This window comes from Rhea pennata, chromosome 10 (assembly GCF_028389875.1).
Source record: "Rhea pennata isolate bPtePen1 chromosome 10, bPtePen1.pri, whole genome shotgun sequence".
In the NCBI taxonomy this organism is placed as follows: domain Eukaryota; kingdom Metazoa; phylum Chordata; class Aves; order Rheiformes; family Rheidae; genus Rhea; species Rhea pennata.
Genome location: NC_084672.1, coordinates 22,881,749 through 22,902,735, shown reverse-complemented (window position 1 = coordinate 22,902,735; position 20,987 = coordinate 22,881,749). Strand labels below are relative to the sequence as shown.

At 46.9% G+C, this 20,987-nt stretch overlaps 1 protein-coding gene across 3 annotated transcripts in view; it reads right to left on the bottom strand.

The window, feature by feature from the left end:
• HCN4 (hyperpolarization activated cyclic nucleotide gated potassium channel 4) overlaps positions 1 to 20,987 on the bottom strand; it is a 109,842-nt gene that overhangs the window by 29,352 nt on the left and 59,503 nt on the right. For all 3 annotated transcript variants that reach the window (XM_062583814.1, XM_062583816.1, XM_062583815.1), the window contains exons 3-4: positions 19,368 to 19,529; positions 10,144 to 10,362 (exon numbers count right to left, since the gene is read on the bottom strand). In XM_062583814.1, the coding sequence (XP_062439798.1) occupies positions 10,144 to 10,362; positions 19,368 to 19,529 (381 nt within the window). The remainder of the gene's footprint in view (positions 1 to 10,143; positions 10,363 to 19,367; positions 19,530 to 20,987) is intronic.

Genomic DNA, 20,987 nt, shown 5'->3' with positions numbered 1-20,987 from the left:
CTCTCTGAAGACAATCAAGTCCATTTAAATCCTAACTCATCTTCAAGTCTGTTTTTCCTCAAACAAGCCCTTGAAGGAGGCATTAATATATCAAAAGGGAACCGTTTCATTGGGTATTTTTCTTTCCAGAACCAGTCACTTTCCCTAGTTGTCTCACCATTCCCTTCCCCTTCCAGTGAAGCCCTGATTGCTCACAGTCCAGAAAGAACTAAATACTTTTAACTGCTCTCATACCCGCACTCTCTGTCGTGACTCCTGCTGTCTTTGGCAGTAATAAATCACTGGCTGAAAAGGCTGGGCTGTTTCCTAGCCCAGCCTCTGACTCACCATCTGAGAGGAGCTGCTCCTATCCCAATCCTGGCACTGACACCTCTCTTTTAAGTTCTCTCTTGGTCCACAGACATCACTTTTCACAGCTTCGGAGAAATGCTGATTTCCATTTTTGCAGCTCAGTTAATCCAAACACATTTACACAGTTTCACATCATTATGCCTACCAATACATACACGCACGTATAACCTACTGTAATGAAGGCACTTAGGATATGCAAAGATATTAATGTTTTCCTCTAACCAAAGATAAATAAGCATTTCGTATATAGAGATGTATTGCTTACATCCTTGCAGAAACAGGCTGAAATGACTGTGGGTCAGAGCTTAATCTTGATCACAACAGCGTAAATCTGGACTCCATGGATGCCAATGTCTGGTACAAGAAACAGGAGATTCGAGCAGAGTAATGCATTTTCAATTAAGTGAAAAATTACAGTGCTCTAACAGTATTTCAAATGGGTGAGTATTTTAAGGGAAGAAAACTGAATGAGGATGGAGTTACAGGTGGGGCTGAAGCAGGAGCCAGATTCCTTCACAGTGGGCTCTCCAGAGGCAGCTCTACGTGAACAAGGAAGTGGAAAGACACCCAGAGACGCTTGGGTGGGAAGTGGCAGTGGCAGGGATCAGACTGTGCTACCAGCAAATTGTAGCAGATTGTTTAGGAGCCAGTGGTTATTTGAATACCAGTTCAACCAGAACTATTCAAACCACATCTAGCCCAGACTCAATTGTATCACTGCTACTTTTGTCTTCTGATTAACGGACTAAATTTTTACGCACCATCTACTCTTCAACTTCGGAAGCAATCTGATAGCTACCTCTCGATCCAATCTTCACTCTGAAAAAAGCTTTACATAATGTCCTGGTTCTGAGTTCTTCCAAACACTGGGGTTCAGATCTGGCTTAATTTTTGCAGCTCAGCAATAGCTCCATTTGCTACAGTAGGATGATTTTCAAGAGTTGCATGTTACATGCTTAAATACTTGGGACACTTTTGCCCTCACCTCAGTGACTCCGGTGACATCTTCAGAAATTGTCTTAAGAAGAATCCATCTCTTTATTTTTTGCTCTGCCATAAATACCACAGACACTAGCAGAAAATTCTTGGAGCTTTTTTCCCACTTTCTACACAACATTCATTACACTGAGGATGACTGCAATGATCAGCCTCTGTAGCTGCCTCCCCTTGCTGCTAATCAGTTCCCATTCAGGCAAGGATTACGCTTCAGACAACCCCATTTCTGGGCTGTGAGCGGGAGATGTCAACAGATAGAGCAGGGTCAATTATAAACCTGATGAAAGAGCTGTTTACTCCCTCTCATCAGCTGTATTACTGCAGCGGTGAGCCGGGTGCAAGCCAGGGAACCCCAGCAGGGGATGGGGCTGTTCAGCACCCAGCGCTGAGCTGAGCTTGCACTCACATGCCCAGAGGACACGCTCTTTGCTTTGCTTTGCTGCAAGCACTGGAAACATCTGCTAACTTCAGGAGTCCCAGGAAATCACATCCAACAACTTTGGGACAAACCTGTTTGCACAAAGTGCTCTGGGCAGTGCCCAGTTAGTCTTTTCCTACAAGTTCTCAGTCTTAAGGTGTGATCCTGCGCATCACGGCAGAATAGTGTGATGATGAAAGTATTACATGCAGACTGGCCCACAGCTGAGCAAACAAAAGGCCACAGAAAGAGCATGTTTTTCACGACTAGCGTCAGCCTAGGAAAAGTGCCCGAGGAGAATGTCTTGCTTGGTTTTATAGGTCTGATCCCAGCCTATGTCAGTAGTCCAGGACAGCAGACTTTTTGACTAGGTCAGTGAATCATTTATTATTCATTAAGTGCTGTGAAACCCAGATCACAGCATCTTTTGGAGATGTCAGGCTGTGTCACTGGCTTCATGCAAATTTGCAGGTGTGATGGGGAAAACAGAGAGCAGCCTTGCTTCCATCACTAAACCAGGAGAAGAGACATGAGGCAAAACCTGGCAGCAGGCAAAGGCCAGAGATGGGGAGAAGGGAACAGTGAGTCTTTGTGGTCTGAAATCAGCATTGCTGGGCGCTGCCTTTTGCCAGGAGACCCGGCTCAGCAGGGAGCCTCAGCGCTTCGCATTATGATGTATTTATTTATTTATTTACTGCTCAAGTGCCAAAATGAATTTCAAAACTGATAATGAAGTTCCAAATCCCACACTGGGATGCACAGAACTGCTGAGGCAGGAGCACTTTCCTCTCCGTGATAACACAGTCGGTGCTCATGCATGCACAAACACAGCTCAGATCAGGCTGTCATCGATACTGCTCAAGGAACAGACCTACTTGGTTTGCTTTCATTCTCAGAAAAAAAATGTGTGAAAATCTTAGTTTTAATTACTGTATCTCTGATACAGCAAACCAAGACCCATCTCCAGTGTAAACTGGCTGACAGAAGGCAAACTGCACGGCAGGTTCCTTTGGCCCACTGCAAAGATGTGCAACAGACACTGCAGCGTCACGGATTTCTTCCTTCCGTCCTTCGCCTGAGCTTGGCGAGGGCACTGCGCACACGCCTGCGCTTCACCGCGCTCACCCATCGTACGCTCCATACAGGCACTGCGACCTCTAAGGTGGCCGCACTCACACCTGAGCTGCCTGCTTCAAGGGCTGACTGGCCACCGCTGCACAGACACACAGAAGGTATGTTTTACAACCCCATGGAGGGGCTTTTCTTAATAGGCATCAGTACACGTTTTCAAGGAAATAGTAAATTCACCAGTGAAATATTTTTCCTGCAGGAACAAAAATGAGTTGACTCCTGTTCAGTTACAGCCATAAGAGAAAGGCAAATTCCATTGCAAGATGTTTTAAAAGGAAATCATGAGGTTTTCAATCAGGAAATAACATTTTCATTTCATAATCAGCTTTGTATCTGTGTATCTTTTAAGGAAAGGACTGAAAAACTTGAAAACAATTGACTCAAATCTCACATTTTTTTGTTAAGCCAATCATTATTTGCACCACTCTACTGCCTATTTCTTACAACTGTTCTTCTAAAAAGGAGTGGATGTGGTCTAGACGCACAGTCCTGACCAGCCATTCTCACCAGACTTTGACTGCTCACGGTCTGAAAGGGGCCTGAATCACCGAGTTATGGAATACCGTAAGTTGGAAGGGATCTCTGGAGGCCATTGGATCCAAATCCCCATTCAAAGCAGGGCCAAACTAGATCAGGCAGTAAATTTTCCGGTAACCTCCTTGTACTTACTATCTGCATGTGGGTGGGTATGCGCACAGGGTGGAATTGAGGGTCATGGGGGACCCTTCCTTATGGCAGTTGTTTTTTTTAATGTGTCAAGGATAAAATTCACCCCGTTCTGTAATCTTGAGCTGTATCTGATCTTGCCCCCTTCACCTGTTGAATCTAGACTGCAAACCAGCCAGAAAACCCAGCCCAGATTACAGCAGAATCCACCCAGAGGCATTGCCCAGGACACCGAGCCCAGCAGAGGAGCAGCCCTTGCAGCTAGACCCCAGTGATAGCGTGTGCCGTTTATGTCTTGTTATCAACCCCAAGTGCTCTGATTGACTGTAACATGGGATATAATGGTTCTCAGAACCATTTCTTAACAGACCAAAATAAGACACAAATAATGCAGTCACAACAGGATATATCAAGGCTCCCAAACTTTTTCCAGTTAGGAAAATTGATTAAAATTTGCATGTGATCAAACTTCCCAGGCACCTTTAATTTCTGGAGTGCTGCACACTCCCTACCCTCTCCTCCACCTGCTCACATTGCCAGGAGAGGCAGGGAGCTCTGCAGCTTTCCCAGCATCCAAGACTGTGATGCCAGCTCAAGAAGTGGACTTCTGCCTAACCCATTCAGACCTCTGTGGATGCCATCCGAGAAGCTATAGCCATTGGAGATCAGCCATCTTGGGAACAGCATTTCAAATCCTGTCCAGGCTGGTAAAAAACAGGAAAACTCTCACCTGAAACCTGTGGCACAGGAGGAGGGGGAATAATGGTAGTCTCTGTCCACCTCCGGGCTAACATAGAGCACTAGTCATCTTAATATATCTATGCTCTGTCAGAGATCCCCAAGGTAATGCTGGTTAGGCCAAACCTGAGGCTCCAAGAACTAATACAGCTTGAGTGCAGCGCTGCGCTTGGGTTAATTAGCTCTGCTTTTGGGGGAAGGGGGAGCGGCTAATCAGCAAGGGCACATTGCCAGTCTAATGTGACTACGCTGCATCCAGGACCCCAGCTAGGATCTCTGCGCCAGACTCTCTGCACTCTGCTCTCATTCACTTAGAACCCATTCAGAACACTGAACTACAAAGTAAAATGGCCTGAAAACGTAAGAGTAACCACAAATGGTCAGGCTCAGTTTTCTCAGCTGGTTTTGTGGCTCTGACAATTTTGGGGAAGAAGAAAAAGAGGCATAAAAGAGGCATACAGCAATCCAGCTCCTGGCCATACCCTCCTAACTTCTGACAAAAAGCAGATTAGGGATATCCACAGTTAGAGGTTATATCTGCATCTTAGCACTCAGTATCATATGAAAGATTTTCCTTAGGTGAATTTGTCTAAATATTCTGAGGCTGATGATTAAACTCTGGGTCTCCACAGTATCTACAGCAGTGAGTTTCACAGTTTCAGTACATACCAAGAGCTAAAGAGTTCTTCTGACTCAGAGCTTTTTAAGGGAAATGCAAAGCCATACTGTAAGAACAAAGCATTCCTAAAACCTGCTGCCTAGTAAGACTATACAGCTGGACTCCAAGAAATGCCAAGGACTCATGGAGCCCAGAAGATGTCTTCTCAGCCCTCACTGTAGCAGTCTAGGTGCAATGGCAGTATATTCTGTTAGCTCTATGTCTCTTCTGGGCACTGAACATAAGTGCTCAGAGTTGATTCAGTCCCAAATCTGCCTCCATTCATGGGAATAACTTGTTCTGCGGATTCAGTGAGGCTCTCTGGGGAAGATATAAGAGCTGTGGTTGAGGGTCTGAGGGAGGAAGACCTTCATCTTTGGCCACTGATATCAAGCCATTCTGCTGAGATGTTTACCTTGACTCACACTGTCCCAGTGGAAAGGATCACATGAGATCACCTGGTCTAAACTCTTGCCTGACACAGAATCTCCCACCTCCCTGCTAATGAATATTAGTTTAACATCTGCTTTGACCCCCAACAAAGATAGCTTTTTCCAGGTAACATGCTTCAACTTTTACAGTTACTAAGTTTTCCCGAGTAACTGTTATCTTAAATCCTCTTTGCTGAGTTTGAGCCAATGAGGGAGGGGCTGAAATGGTGAGAGTTGAACAGTGAGGTGCCTTTTCACTTAGATAACCAGATCCCAGGATACAGAAAAAAACTGTGACAACAAGAACTGTCCTGATGGTTAAGCAGGGCTGTTTTAGGAAGTGAGAGGTGACATCATTAGTGCTTTCGTAGAGGGATTTATTTTTATAGCTGTAATGCTACCTCCTTGCCCCTCTGCCACTGTGCTGCAGCAGGTGCTTCCTCAGCATAATGACAAGTGAATATGCAAGTATCTACCCAGTGTCAATATATATTTTTAGAACAAAAGGTATTGAATAGGCTGTTCAGGGGGAAAGGGGAGCAGGGGAATGAGTGTGGAGAGCAGAGAGTTTGAGAGAATACCAGTGTAGCAGACAGATCTTGAGGAGAAATGAGAATCTGGAGAGACTGCACCTTTGCTGGGTCTACATTGCTGAGAACAGCGGTTCCTCATCAGTCATTCCTCTGGATGTATCCAGAAGAGAGCGCAGCCAAGCCTCTCCGCAGGATCCCCATCACTGCTTGCATCCTGCTGGGAGGGGAGAGCAGAGCCCAGAGCTCTCCGCTTTGCTCCAAGGAGCACGGCTGCAGCAGGCAGCACAATCACGGCTCCCAAAGGGCTCAAGGTTACAGAGTCTGTCGAGGAGAATATGTGTGTGTGTGTGGTGACTTGACACAAATATTAATCCAGCTGAGCTTTAGTATAACATAAAAAAAGAAATTAATAGGGGAACATGAAGAAAGCATGGAAATAACTTGCATATCCATCTAGTTTACTGATCTTCTGGACAGAAAACACTTCTTCCTCTCTTATGAGCCACAATTACTGTAGATTGTGGGGCAGTCAGAGTCACAGTCAAAGATGAACTTGCGTTTTAGGGCTTAAGCTGATCGAGGTGTAGCTGAACAGAGTTTTATGTCTCTGCTCTTGCTTATAGACCTCCTTCACCACCATCCCACGCCAGCTCTGGCACTCACTGGACTCTGGAGTAAGATGATTCAACCCACTAATCTGGCAGAAAGCTAACCCAGAAAAAAAGGAAGTAAGCAGCCTTCTGCCGGGTCCGTTGATCAAATCAGCTCAGTAAAGGTCTGAGAAATATGAGAGATGGAATACATGAGATAAAACTCTGCAGTCAGGAGTAAGGGCAGGGAGCACTGGGGGAGAAGAGTTGTGTATGTGAGGTCCCTTTTGCTTGGAGCTGTTAAATCAACTCAGTTATACTGTGTAACTTCATGCCATGCCTTTGGGAAATCTTTCTATCAGAGTCCTTCAGGTTGGACTTGTGGTGATATCCTCCCTTTACTCCCATGTGGGAAAATAGAAATGTATCCTGCATGCAAAGACATTGTACATTTAGACACTGGATTGAGGTCTAGAGAGAGTGATCAGTTCCTGACTCTGCCGTTGACTCTCTGTGTGACCACGGGCGAGTCATTTAGGGCATAACGCACTCTGCAATGCAAGACAGGACAGAGAAGTCCCTTCCAACTTTGCCACTGGGTCTGGAAATAAAATGGTTACCTCATAGTGCCAAAGCTAAAGAGCTCTTCTGACTCAGAGCTTTTTAAGGGAGATGCAAAGCCGTACTAACATGATGGCTGTGCCTCTTTCAGAAGCTGAGCTAGTACGAGTGCACTATGTCACTTGGGTACACTAGTGCTCTTCCACGTATCCAGAACCCTCCACAGCAAGCTGTCTTGGAGGATGCAACTTCCCCTTCCAAAATTTCTATGCTTCTTAGCACCCCATCTGCGCTCTAGGCTTCCCTGTCTTGCAGAAACCAGCGTAGTATGAAATTCAGGTGCTGCAGCAAAAGAATGTTTGGAGGACAGGGATAGAGTGTCTAAACGTTCAATGTATCCTACCCAGAGGGAAAGATGGGGCCAAATCATGCACTGTTTACTGAGAGAAGCCTGCTGTTGAAGCCAGAAGACAATAGATCTTGGCTTTTATTCCTTTTCTCAGAAGCTGTTAGTACAAGGAAGAACAAGTTGGTTTGGCAGAGATATAGACCAGTCTGAAATTTCTCTATAAACTCACTCCTGAACCTTGTCCTGAAGGTTACAGGAAGCAAAGCCAGTCAGTAAAGTTACTAGGTATCTGTCCTCTGTCCTGTTCCTGCGTGCATTTCTGCCATTTCCGTCCCTCCCCATTGCCTCCCCTTCCTTTGGCCACTCCTTAAACAGTTGCAAGAGCCTTTATAGTCTGAGACCCTCTGAGGTGAGAGGCAGAGCCCAGTTTGCAGCCCAGAAGTATACACAGCGTAAGTCTCCAAACTGCTTTCTGCTTCTGCCAATCGACCCTGCAAACCTGTGGAGATTCTTTGCTTACAATATGCTTCAACAGACGCATTGTCCCATGAGGACTGAACTAAATTGAGTTGCAGGGCTGCAAATCACAGAGCAGCCTCATTTTAATCACAGCTATTCAAGTGCTAAGGAACGCACAAAGTAAATACATATTTGTTTTAGGCTATTATTTGTCCCGTCTGCAAGAGGAAATTGAATGTACTTGATCCCTGAGGCTTTGTTCCTAGGAGAATACCTGGGAAAATGAACCTGCTATAACCAATAGACATGAAACACATCCTTTGTTAAATCCTCTACCCATTGCTTTTATCACAAAGCTTTTCTCCTGGATCTCCTGGATTAACCCTCTCATTCATATCTCACCATTCTAATCAGGCTTTAACATTTCACACTCCTCCTGCCACCCCAGCTCCAGACCCTGCTGGCACGCTGGTGGCTGATTTCCCTGAGCACTGACTGGAATCAAACTCCCAGGGTCAAGTTCTGCCCTTGTCTTCAGACCTGGCTGGGGAAAAAATCATAGTGCCCAGACCTGCAGGTGAAAACTTGGCTGCTGCTATGATGACCAGGTGGTTGAATTTGCAAATCAGTCCTTGACTTCTATGCTACTTCAAACACATTTGAATAAATGCTCTGCATACACAGATTTGATCAGCTTGCATTGAGTGCTGCAGTGTCCTTCTCTCTGGCGTGCCTTACTCTCAATCAGCCTTGGTCCAGCCAATCTGTAACATGGTGGCAAAACCCTACAGGAAGCCCAGTGCTCTGATTGTCTCCCAGTCCTCCACATTTTCTCTCCTGGGCTTTTTCTCTCTTTTAGCTCTGACTCTAGCTTGAGCTCCTCCATAACCTCAAAGCATGATGCAGGCTCTGAGCTTTTCTACTTTTACTCTCAGTCCTACTGCAAACTCTTTTTATGGCCCAGCTTTGTGATTTTTGTGTCTAAAACCAGTTCCTGGAACCATCTGACAAATCTGTCCTCGTACTTTCTCTTATGCAGCAACTTTCTTCTTATTCATTATTCAAATTCACTTCTCTTATGTCTATGCACGCTTGTCATGCTTTACCCATAGGAATAGTAGCTACTGTCTCACCTAATCTAACTGCACCAGGCAAGGTCAGAATGAGCACCTAGGTCTTCCTGTTCTTCACCTTCAGATCAGATGTATCCTTATGGCTCTGACTTCTGACCATACCACCTCCTTCACTATGTCCTCCTCAGCCCTACTAGTTGAGAGCAGTTGTCTGTGTTGATGCCCGCAAGTAATGTACTGTCTTTGCTCTCAAGCCCTTTCCATACCTCTGAGCCACCCAGGTACTTGCTCTTAGTTACACAAAGTCACCCTTCAGTGAACTCTCCTGCTCTGTACGGATGCAGGCCTGCTGGTTCAACCCAAGCCAGAAGTCCTGCCTGCCTGTGTCCCTGAAGGAAAAATACCACTGCACTAGCTGGTGCCCTATCTCCCCTGTGCACTCTTTTGCTTTAGATGACAAAATATGCCTGTATGGACAGCAACATACTAAAGGCACGGAAAGGCACTAACGAAGGAGTTGATGCACTTCTGACTTATCACTCATCAGCTGAATCATGGTGATTGACCCTGTTTACACTTGTAGCATCTTAAAATGCACAGCATCACCTTAAACCCACCACCATCAGTTATTGCAGCTGCAGCAGTAACCTGATCACTTGTGACATTTCTGTCTGTGCCCTACATTATGCGATTCTACAACTGTGCAATTAATTCGATAGCTACCTGGGGAACCTATCTGGTGCTCTTGAGCTTTGATCTGTGCTTTGGAGTTTGTTATGTAGTTTTTGCTCATGAGCACTGGAGTGTTTAATCCGGATAATGTTAAAGAAAGTACTGGCTAAACAAAAGCTGCACATTCTGGAACATTTACTTGGGGTTTGAAACAAGATCTTAGGAAAAAGTGAGTGACAATCTTAGAAACTAGTGACATTGATAATGTTGATCTAAAAAGACAGTCAGAGATAACAAGAATTACCTGCTCGCCTATATTATTCATCTGATCTTGCATCTATTTCTTCCTGAGGCTCTTTTTGAGTGAATGAGTGGGTATGAATTAGCAGTAACTGCTGTGGTGACAAAACCACCACACCTTTGGCCTCTCACGTAGGTCACTCAGAGCCCTGACTTCCTCTAGACAACGTGTAAACCTCCCCAGGGTCACATAAGGGTTGCAAAGCCCAGTCCTTACCTTCTCCTGGTACTGACGCCGTGAGGAGTCCAGAGACTGGATTAGGGCTGTGGCATGGCCGATGAACATGGCATAGCAGGTGGCACCGACAATCATGCTCAGCATAGTGAGCCATACATCTGACATGCCAACGGGAGCCTGCTGCCCATACCCAATGCAGAGCATGTGACTCATGGCCTTGAACAGCGCATAGGAATACTGCTTCCCCCAGGAGTCATTCTAAAGAGACAGACAGACAGACAAAGCTTTAGCAGTGGGACAAGACATTCTCTTGGGATGAAAACATTTCAAAAAAGGATACCTAACATTAGGCCTGAAGGTCCATATTCAAAGCACTTCTGTAACTTCCTTGATGGATTGAAAGTGCTGAGCACATTAGATATAAAAGTAAGCTTAAATTGAGTCACCTGGCAATAACTGATTTGGTCAGGGATTTTACAGATTCCATGTACCCTTTCCAGCAAAACCTTGCATACGGGAAGCCAGAGAGACTGACACATTGGTAACCAGAGACAAACAGAGATGATGTGCTGGGATATGTCTAACATGGCCCACATGTGAGAGACGGAACAGAAGCAAATGATTATTTGCTGGGAAACGGAATTTAACAGAAAACTGGTAACAGACAGTCTGAGCAAGGCTGCCAGCAGCAAGATTTTAAAGTGGGGAAAATCACTTATTCCCCAGCAATTTATGAAATGTTCAGGAACTCTGGTCATTAACTGAAGAGATGGGAACTGCAGAAAATTAAGATGATCATGTCCAGGCAGGGATTTCTCTTCAGTGTAAAACAGGGCTTTTTTCCAAGGAGTTGAACAGACTACAAATGATTTAACTTGAGAGATGTGATAAACCTCAGTGAGAAACCAGCTGAAGTCAATGGCTTCTCTGGGACATCCTGTGCTTTCCCACTGACACCAAACCAGAAGCATCTCAGCAACTGCATCCTGGGATTAGGAGGAAAAAAACCCAGAAGCCTGATGACTATTCTGATTAGTCTGAGTTTGTGGAACAGCTCAAGGTACCTTTACTATCCTGTGGGTACTATATGACAGAAAGTCCTAGCCACAAAACCATGTAAAGTAAATGCACTGTCATCACATACTGCTATTACAAGGTAAATCAAAAAATACCTCTGCTACAGTGGCATTCATCGCAGCACCTAATCTGTACATTCATCAGTCTTCTTTCTGTTCCTAGGAAGGTGCTAACATTATGGATATAGCTGTGCCAATATAAGTTCCATAGCAACTAAGAAGGTCATTGTGCAGAAGGACAGCTTTGTAGGCAAGCTCAAACACGCAAGCAATACTTCTGCAAACTCTATTCAGAGAAATACAGCAGATACAACACCGGTGACCACCAATGTTGGGAGCCCTGGAGCTGAATGGGCACCAGTGACTTTTAAAGACCATGCAGCCCCCCTGGAGTGATCTGTCGCAATCAGGTGGATGGCTGATAACCTAACTACTACCAGCTCTCTGCGTGCCATTAATGTTGGTGGAAATTTTTTAGCAAGCTTACAAGCAGTGAACAGAACCAGAGCATTCTGTTGCTGTCTGTGAGCTGTGGCAAAGAGCTGGAAGCTCTGGAGAGTGTTAATGCTTGGTTAGGAGATAAGCACGTGGACAAAGACAGGCGATAGCGTTACCCTGGCCATATTCAGTTACGTTATGCAAGACAGGCCTGATTCACACCGGCAACAAGAAGGGCAAAGCAACAGAAGGGACAGCGAAGCGGACACAGAAGAAGCAGCCCATTCACAGCCCCAGAAGAGACTGCTGGCGCCAGCCTGTCTGGGCTCACCTCCCCAACAAAGCGACAACCTTGTCACCTCCTGCACTGGAAAAAATCACCCTTCAGACAACAGAAGAGCTAATGTGGCCAGTGGTGTCTTTATTCCTGGCTCTGCAGCTGGCTGACCAATGCGTCAGGAGCTGCAGCTCAAGGGGGTGTGGATGCACACATGCACCATAGATGTGTTCGTTTGCGAAACTGCACTGGGGGAAGTGGGTCCCTGGTTTGCCAGGGGTAGCTGAGGGATGATGCCAGGCACGAGAACGGCACGTGTGTTCTTGCCTCAGCCAGTTTCAGATGGCAGCGAGTTAGAGGATCAAGATCACAAGGAGCAGTCTCAAAGACATCACTGGCACGTGGCGGGGGCAAGGCTGGGCACGTTCGCTCAGGACGGAAGTGCACAGTGCACTGGAGAGAAGCATGATGAGGCAAGGAGAGACGACTCAGTCCCAGTGCTAACCGCGGACAGGAAGGGCAGTTCAGCTCCAGGTGGAATAGTGAGGTACTCCTGATTTGGGTGCGCAGGGTCATGATATATGCAAGACCTGGTGGCCAGGCCCACAGCAGCCTGCCTTGCTCTTACAGAGGCAACAGGTGATGTTGGCAGAGAAAAGGAACAGATGAGAATTTGGTCCAGTGGAGCAGAGCAACTTCTTCTCCCTTTGCCCTCTTATGCCAGCTCATCTTTCTGAGCTTCTTAGGCAGAAAGTTCTCACAGCCAATTCCCTTCTATGCAATCGCTTCTCACCAGCCACTGCAGAAGTGCTGCTGCCTTCCCAGTTTAGTGTGGCAGTAGTTTAACAGGGCAGCACATGTTCACAACAGAACTGAGGGCAGGCAGCAAAGAAATGTCAAGTTGAAATGCTAAAGGGAACATGGAGAGACAAGATCATCTGAGCTTAAATTTGATATACCAAGAAATTGGCTGCCAGAGTCTTTAATGACTACAGGTGATCACAGCCTAATACATGGGTCTGGATATCAGACAGACACAGGTTTGCAAAAGCCACTCTTCCAACAGCTTGCTCTTCAGGAGTTGGCAAGTCACTGTACCAAGCGGGTTTCCTCTTCAGTAAACAAGAGATAATAGTTCCCAACCAAATTTCTGGGTTAGAAGGCTTGTCAGTATTTTGCAGGAACCAATTGCCCCAAAACCACCACATCCAACAACACTGAGCCCCAGTAGCCTGCAGAAGTAGTTCTGGCCCCCTGGGAACTTTCCTACTTACAAGCCACAACCACGTCTCCCATCAGCACCGCAGCTCCCAGCGAGGACAGCCTGCTCTGTGCCAGACTGAGGAGATCGCTGAGTAATGACAGATGGACGGGAGAGAGCTGGAGGAAAACATGGAGTGTTTAAAAAAATCCTGGGCCACATGGCCTGCTGGGAGAGGAGGTCAAGTGCTGAAACAGAGGCACTTCCATGAAGGGGAAATCTTTCAGAACAATTACCCTTTCGGGGACCATCTCTGAGCCTCTGTAAAGAGCACTGGATCCTCACAGCACAGTCTATGTGATGATTCTTTGCTTATAGGTCTCAGCATAGCTTTACTTTTTAGGCCTGCTCGATATCCTTTTGTTCTCCACAGAATAAGCAGTAGGCCAACAAGGCAATATTTCATGCCAAACTAGTGGTATTGGTTCCAAATGTAATGTCGACACAAGTTTACTGGCATCATGCTCCCTTATACTGATAAAACTTATTTCCCTTAACAGTTATACTGCTTTACTCAATATACCACTACACCAGCCCCACAGTGGGAGGTTGTACCACTTCAAGTATACTGGAGTGGCTAAAATGGTCCATTAGGGCAGGTAAACAAGGCCTTAAACTACGCAAAGAAAATGACACCTCACTAAGGAAATCTCAAAGCAAGCTCAAACGGAGTTACAAATCTGTGCTTGAACACAGTCAAGAGGAATGTCATCTCAAACACATGGCAGACACTAAGAGCATCGGCTAAAAGGAGTTAAAATAACTTTGAAGTGGTTTCTCAAACTAGCTTGTTTTAACATCCGTACTGCCAGGACTAGAAGGGTTTCTCTGGGCTTAGTGTCTGGCCTTTGAGGCCTCTGCTCTGAGGTACACTTGAACACTTGGAGACACTTTCCTGAAGCTTCCATGGCAGCACCGGGTTTTGCCTGGCACAGGCCCCAGGGGAAACGGCATGGTGTCTTTTAGGATGCGGTTGGGGCTGAGGAGCACATGTGTGTATGCAATTGAACCCTTATAGCAGAAGACTGGACAGAGAGGAGAAGACACAGAGAAGTGCTGGCAAATCCCTGGGGTAGGGGCATCGTCCATGGGCTACGCTTGACTCAAACCACTAACATTTCAAAGTACTAAGAGGCTGTCTGAAGTGAAAGGATGTATTTTATTTAACATCTAATTCCCTTCAGAAGGAAATCTTCATAGGATGAACTATGGACCAAAGTTTGCAGGTGGTCCACATCTCAGACCACCAGCCCTGCCAAACAGAGCATGAATACGTTTTGCGAACTCACACATTCACCTCAGCAGTTATCTCATCTCATGTGGCCAGAGTCGTTCCTTGGGGTTTGCTCTTGCACACCACTTAGGCGGTGCTGCAGGTTAATGCCTCCGCACATCACTGCCCTCCTCTGGACAATTCCACAACTGCTGGGCAGGGAAAACGCACCTTCGGCTCAGGTTTAAAGCAAGCTAACAGCAGGGCCAGAAATGGAGATAACAGGTCAAACTTCACATCAGAAGGCACCTGCCTGTTCTGCGCTTATTTCCAGTGAGAGCTTTGCTTGGCCTTCACCTTAAAAAAGGGATGATTTTTCCAGGACTCTGAGCGCACTGGTAGGCCTTAATTGCCCCAATCATCCTTGCATGAGCCCCTCACCCGCACACCCATTGCTCCAGGAGCTACAATTAGGTTTAGGCCTGAGCACCCCACCCTCACCCGAGCTATATTGGAGGTATACCTGTGCCCAGCCCTTTCGCCAAGCCAGGCCTTGAACTTTAGCTTTAGCCTTGTCTCCAGTTCTGCCTCTAGCCCCATCTCCCGCCACTCCTGACTGCACTCTCTGGATGAACCCTGCACCTGATCATCACCTTGCCTTGTCTGGGACTGTCAGTGGACATCACCCCAGCTCCGCCACCCTGTTTAGATGCTGTGGGACTGTGCCCTACTCAGTGAGGGCATTGCCTATGCTGGGGTCACCCCTGCCCCCTGCCTCATGGAGCAGCTCTGCTCTTGCTCCATGACATTTTACAAAACATGATACCCTACAACGTGGCTTCATAAGCCTCCCGAGCGAGGGTATGAGGGATCTGCTGGCTTGGGGGAAGTTAGGGGTCAAACAGGAGAGCCATATAATATTGCTCTGTCTTCCACCATAACACAAGCTGTGTCAACGTCTCTTCTTCCTTTCTGTCAGGGATCTGTTCTCACTCTTTTGGTGGAAGGGAAGATAATTAGTATTTCTTATGCAAGGCTGCTGCATTTAACATGGGCATATTTGCCTTCCCTGCAGGGTTTGTCAGTTCGGCACAATACCCAAGGGAGTGAGCCACATGTTTCCAAAAGCTTTCAGGTCTCAGCAGAGCTCAGATTTCTCTGACGAGGAGCTGCCAGGCAAGGGTCTCAGGGAGATGCTGTTGCCCACAGACAGGCTTCTCCGCAGCTGTCTCACTAGTGTTTTCCTTTTTAATAAAGTACCCTGTGGGGATTCTAATGCTGAAGCTCCTGAGATTAGGGCTGAGCAATTAATACCGGAAACATCCTTCCCTGCCATTTCAGAGCCATTTCAAACAGAAGTCCTACAGACTTCTTCAATTCCACAATTGCTAAAGATGAAGCATGGAGCACTGAGAAATTGCCAACATGAATTGGACCCAGGGGTTCATTGAGCCCCTGATATCATTTTGGCAACACCAGACCCTTCACAGATACCTTGGAAATGGATCAAGCCTTTAAGAAGCAGATGGGAGGTGATAAATCTTCTCTCCCTCCTGGGTCAGAGGCATAGCTGGTTTCAGGAACTGCCAAGTAACCACTTCACGTTGCTATACTTTTCAGGTGTGAAACTCTGGAAGAGCAGCAGCAGTATACTCAAGGAAAGTAATTGCATAAATTTTCCTAAAGCCTCCAAAGCATTTGGCACCTGCCTTCCATCTCCCCTTGAAGGTAGCTGCTTCAAAAGATTCCTCTTCCTTCCCCAGTGGTTCCATCCCAGCTTTCTAGCTCCTGTGTGTAATAGGGGTGGTCCTGCACCAAATGTATTTATCCCCTCAAATCTGTGATGAGGTCAGTACAGAACGTCCCAACATCCAGCCTACGGAATCTGTCAAAGATGGATGCTGTCCTGGCCTTTCACCTCCCAACCCTGTCCAGCAGAGCTCTCCAACAGAGCCATTCTGCAAACAGCCATCAAGATCTTGGAACTGTGTCTGAGAACAATCCAGGCCACTGTTTTCTTTTCTTTTCTTTCTTTCTTTTTCTTTTTTTTTTTTTTTTTTTTTTTTTTTTTTTGTCATTTTCTGACTCAGTGGCCTCTCCTATTACTTTGTTACTGAATTTAAGTAAATACTGGCACTAAACATACCATTCACCTTCCTCACTGGTCCCAAGATTCCAAAAAATACATCTGGAAACCTCATGAGATCAGAGGACAGAATCTTATTGTGAGAAGAAACTATCTTATTCTAGAATCTTTAATTATTCTCCATGTTAACTGCTCTAAATACAGGCTATTTTGGGGCTGCTGCATTCCTGTAAAGCTTGGGGAGTTTAAGCCACCTAGACTATATGTGAGGCTTTTATCATCCTCCAGTTGTTCATCCAAGTTTCCTGAGATTCTATGTCTGAGACAGGTGCTGAGATCATCATTTTTTTTTTACTTTCATTAAATGGAAAAAGTGAAGGTGATTTTGCTGCAGAGGAGAAGCAGCAAAAAAATCACACATGGAAAGTTTAATTCCCAGCTTCACAGGCTCTCCAGGCTGAGAAGACAAGTACTGCAGTGTGAGTCCTTGCCTAGTAAAGCTCTGCTCTAGGAACTTTCTACCTTGCCCCTTCTGGAGACTCTGCAGGGTCCTCCTGCCCATGGGATGCATGCTTCCCCATCTCTCCTCACTCTTGCTGCTAAGAAAAGTGCCGAGACTGAATCTTTTCTCCCTCTGTCCTGTCTTCTGGCATCTTTCAAGACTGTAGCTAATCATTTTCCTTCATTACACAGTTACCTTGAAGGTTAACTATGGACTCTGATCATGATCTGGCCCAACTCACTCTTTTACTAGACCATATAAATTTACTTCCTTCCTCATTAGGCTCTGATCTCGATATATGTGTAGCTCTTCTCTCCAATGTACCATGCAGGTGGTTTTGTTTGGCTTTACAGCCTCTGAGTGTGAAGTGTCCAAGAGCCAGAGGGGGTGGCATGAGTTCATGCCACCCCCTTGTGCAACTCACTCAGTATTACTCCGGGTCACTCAGACTCATTCTGGTTTAAATACCAGTCACTGCAGTATTTGCTTATCCTCAGAAGCACCTGAAGAGGGAGAACAGCTCTCTGAGTTTCCCATCTGATTTGCCTGGGATCACACAGGACACCTGTAACAGAGTTGGGAATTAAAATCCTCTCCTCTGGATCTCCCCTAGCAGCACAGGCAAGCTCCAGCGTCAGTCGAGCGGGAGCTGAGAGCTATATGGCCTAGTATCTGGCAACTGTCTCAAAGATGGTGGGAGGAAGAGAGCTGAGTCTGGCAACCAACAGCTGAACTTAGGAATCATCTTCCTGTGGGGAAATGAGGACAGAAGGAAAGAAGGGGCAACAGTTAGCTTCTCATTTACAGTGCACCCAGACCTGAGACTTAACTCAACCTGTTGAACTTCCCAAAGGGACTGATTAGTTTGGGGCCCAGAATAGGGGCAGCCAAAACTCTGGCTTACAGTTCAAGCAGGTAGAACATAAGGTGGGTAGATCTTTGGTCTAGGGTTCTCTGCCAAGCTTTAAATGCAAATAAACACATCCTTAAAGGCCATTTGACTAAGGATCCCCTGCAGAAGACTGAACCACCAAAGTGGGCAAGAGGAGGAAGCACAATCTAGTAAATGTATGTTAGGAGAAAGGAAATGCAGTTCAAATTTGCAGCTCTGAAACTGTCCTGCAAGAGCACCATGGCAAAGTCGCTTCATCTGATGGGGATGATTTGTGGCTTCACCTCTGAGCTCTCCAGAACAAGATGCTGTCTGGCGTTTTGAACCTGAATAACACAAGCACAGTGGGGCCCAGATCTTTCATTGTTCCTGCCATGTAAATAATAAAAAGGTAGCATGGGGGAAGATTAGGCAGCTGCTGCATGGGTTGTGCCTCTGCCGCAGATAAACAAAGGGCTCCATGTCAGTCTGGCACCTTTCAACTGCAGGAAGTGAATGATTATGGCAGTGGGAAGAAATAAATAAGTAAACCCCAAGCAGACAACTTTCTCGTGGATGCTCACGCATCTCGGGCATGTGCCCACAGCTCTGCACGCAGGAGGCATGGCAAGTTGGTAGGTTTTTTTATATTTTACATTTGTTCTGTTCTGCCTGAGTGACTGCCTTTTTTTTTTTTTTTTTTTTTTTTTTAAGAAGCTGGTTGGGGGAATCTGGAGGTTAAGAGCTGCAATAAGAGGCAATTTTTTAAGGTTTGTCAGTTTTTTCTGCTTAATCAACTGGACACTGTCCCTTTGAATAAAAGCTCCTGAATTGTCAGTGAGATGGTTGAAAGGTACCATGAACCCGTTGTGCATTTACCATATGGTACGAAACTCCCTCACAGCAAACAGCACAGTGAGCAGCACGGCTTGGGATGCTACTGGGAAGCCTGGCTAGTTCCTCCCATGGAGGCCTGGCAGCCTGCTTCAGCCCCCTTCGGTGTTCCAGAGGAGGCTGTGCAGCCCCCCAGGGAAACGTGGGCAGCATGATCACAGCCACCTTTCAAGAGGATATGGAGCAGGAGGAGGAGCAGTTTCCTTTGGGGCAGATGTGGGAATCAGGATTTTGTGGGTGAGACCCAAGTATGGCTCTAGGGCCCCTCTGCCTCCTTGTTCAGCTCAGCACGCCCAGCTCCCTGTGGGATCAAACCTTGCTCTGTGCTGTCTCCTGCCAGGAGGGGGAGCCTGGTTCCTGCCTTCTGCTGCAGGCTGCCCGCGGCAGGCTCGCCGGGCTCCCTAGCCCAGAGTTGGACTCCCTCAAGGAGCCTCTGTGGCCACAGTGTCATGGCCCTCAGGGGGCCTGCTGCATAGTGCAGGAAGGCCCTCAAAGCAGGAAGGGGGAAATGGGAAGCGGGGCAGCTGGGGGATAGCACACTGGTGCTGGGAGGTTGGTTGGTGCTGGGAGAAGGGTTGATGCTGTGGCTGGGGCCAGGAGGCCTGGGCTTAGGGCGGTGAGGGAGCAAGCAGGGCAGGCACTCACCACCATGCGGTTGAGGGATACCCAGCAATCGTCGGGGAAGTCCTGCAGCATGGGCACGAGGAACTGGAGGCAGCCATCCCAGTGACACAGCAGCAGCATCATCCCAATCAGGTTCACGATCCGCACTACTGCACTGGCCAGATCGTAGGTCATGTGGAAGATCTGCAGGGGCCAACAGGGAGTAGATTAAACAGCAGCTCCCCAAACAATCAACCCAACATAATTAGACACAGTATCAGGGTCAAGAGCCTTGCTAAAGTAACAGGAAAGGCTGAGTCAGCTCAGCTCAGGTCAGTCACTGCATGCAAGCAGAACTTGCTGAAAAATGGATTAAAAAAACAAAATACAAAATCACAATCATTCACCTCTCTTGTCCTTTGATTTTGCATTTCAATTTACATTCAAAGCTCCATAGCTCATTTTATATTACAAGTTGGTTGCAAATGATTACGGAACATCAGCCACTCCTCACAAATAAACTTCATTGTTATATTATTCTAGCTGCAATGACCCTGCGCTTGCTCAATATATGCTATATCACGACCCATGGTAGAAGCCAGCTTTGTACTGGATGTTGGAAGCAGGCTCTGCGGGTCTCAAATGCAAGACAGCATGGCCTCAGACTCGGCAGAGACTTTGACGGGAGGATCTGATGCAACTATTTCTTCCACTAGCTGCTAAATCTCTTCTTGTCTTATACTACGGTATACAAGGAGAAGAGAAACATGGCAGAACTAAGCAACAGTCTTGTGTAGGCACAATATAGCAGCTTTTAGCAAGGAGGCCAGAAATCTGGAAACAGAGCTGCAACCACATCTCTGCAGCTACTTCTCTAATGCAAAGAAGCCCACGGCCCTATTGTCCACGGAGACAGTCCTAAGCAAGATATGCTGAGAAATCCAGCTTCCCTGTCACCAAAGTGCAGTCTCAAATTACTTGGTGGACACTACATTTTATTCCGAGGGATGATGTACAGTGAGACATTGGGGCTGTTTGGCCCTTTTATCCGCAGCTAGAGACACTTGGCATGCTCGTGCCTGCTATCCTAAGCTACGTATCCGCTCAGGTTTTCCCTGCCTTGTAGAAGGCCACTACGAGAGGGGGAGACTGGTTCAGGAGAGCGCTGCCAGCCCAGTGCCACTCGGCACAGAGCCAACTTCTGGTCTCTTAGCCCACTCCCACAGACCTTGAAGACTGCGATCTTCAGCTTGCCACCAGGCAACGGTCTGGGTGAAGGAAGGACAGCACCCACAGTCCTCACAGTAAGCAGCCTTCCAGCTAAGGAAACCTGCTGCATCATAGGGATTTGGATGCAGCTTTGAGGGTCCTGCCAAACTGCCAGCGCAGCCCAAGCTTCGCAACCAACAGATAATGCTGCAGGGCCACACTCGGATCAGCACAGTGGTGAGCTCAGCGCAGCTGAGCGCCCCTTGATATGTTAAGTTCTCCTCCAAACAGCAGAATCTGATGGTTGAAGAGATGCTGCTACAGGTAAGAGTAGCCTCTCCCGTGACACTCGTCTGCTGGGGCGCAGCAGGGAGGCAGCTAGTGCTCTCTCCATGAAGTTCTTCTCACTCCAACATCACCCTGCAAACAGAGCCCCCAAAACATCTGGCATCC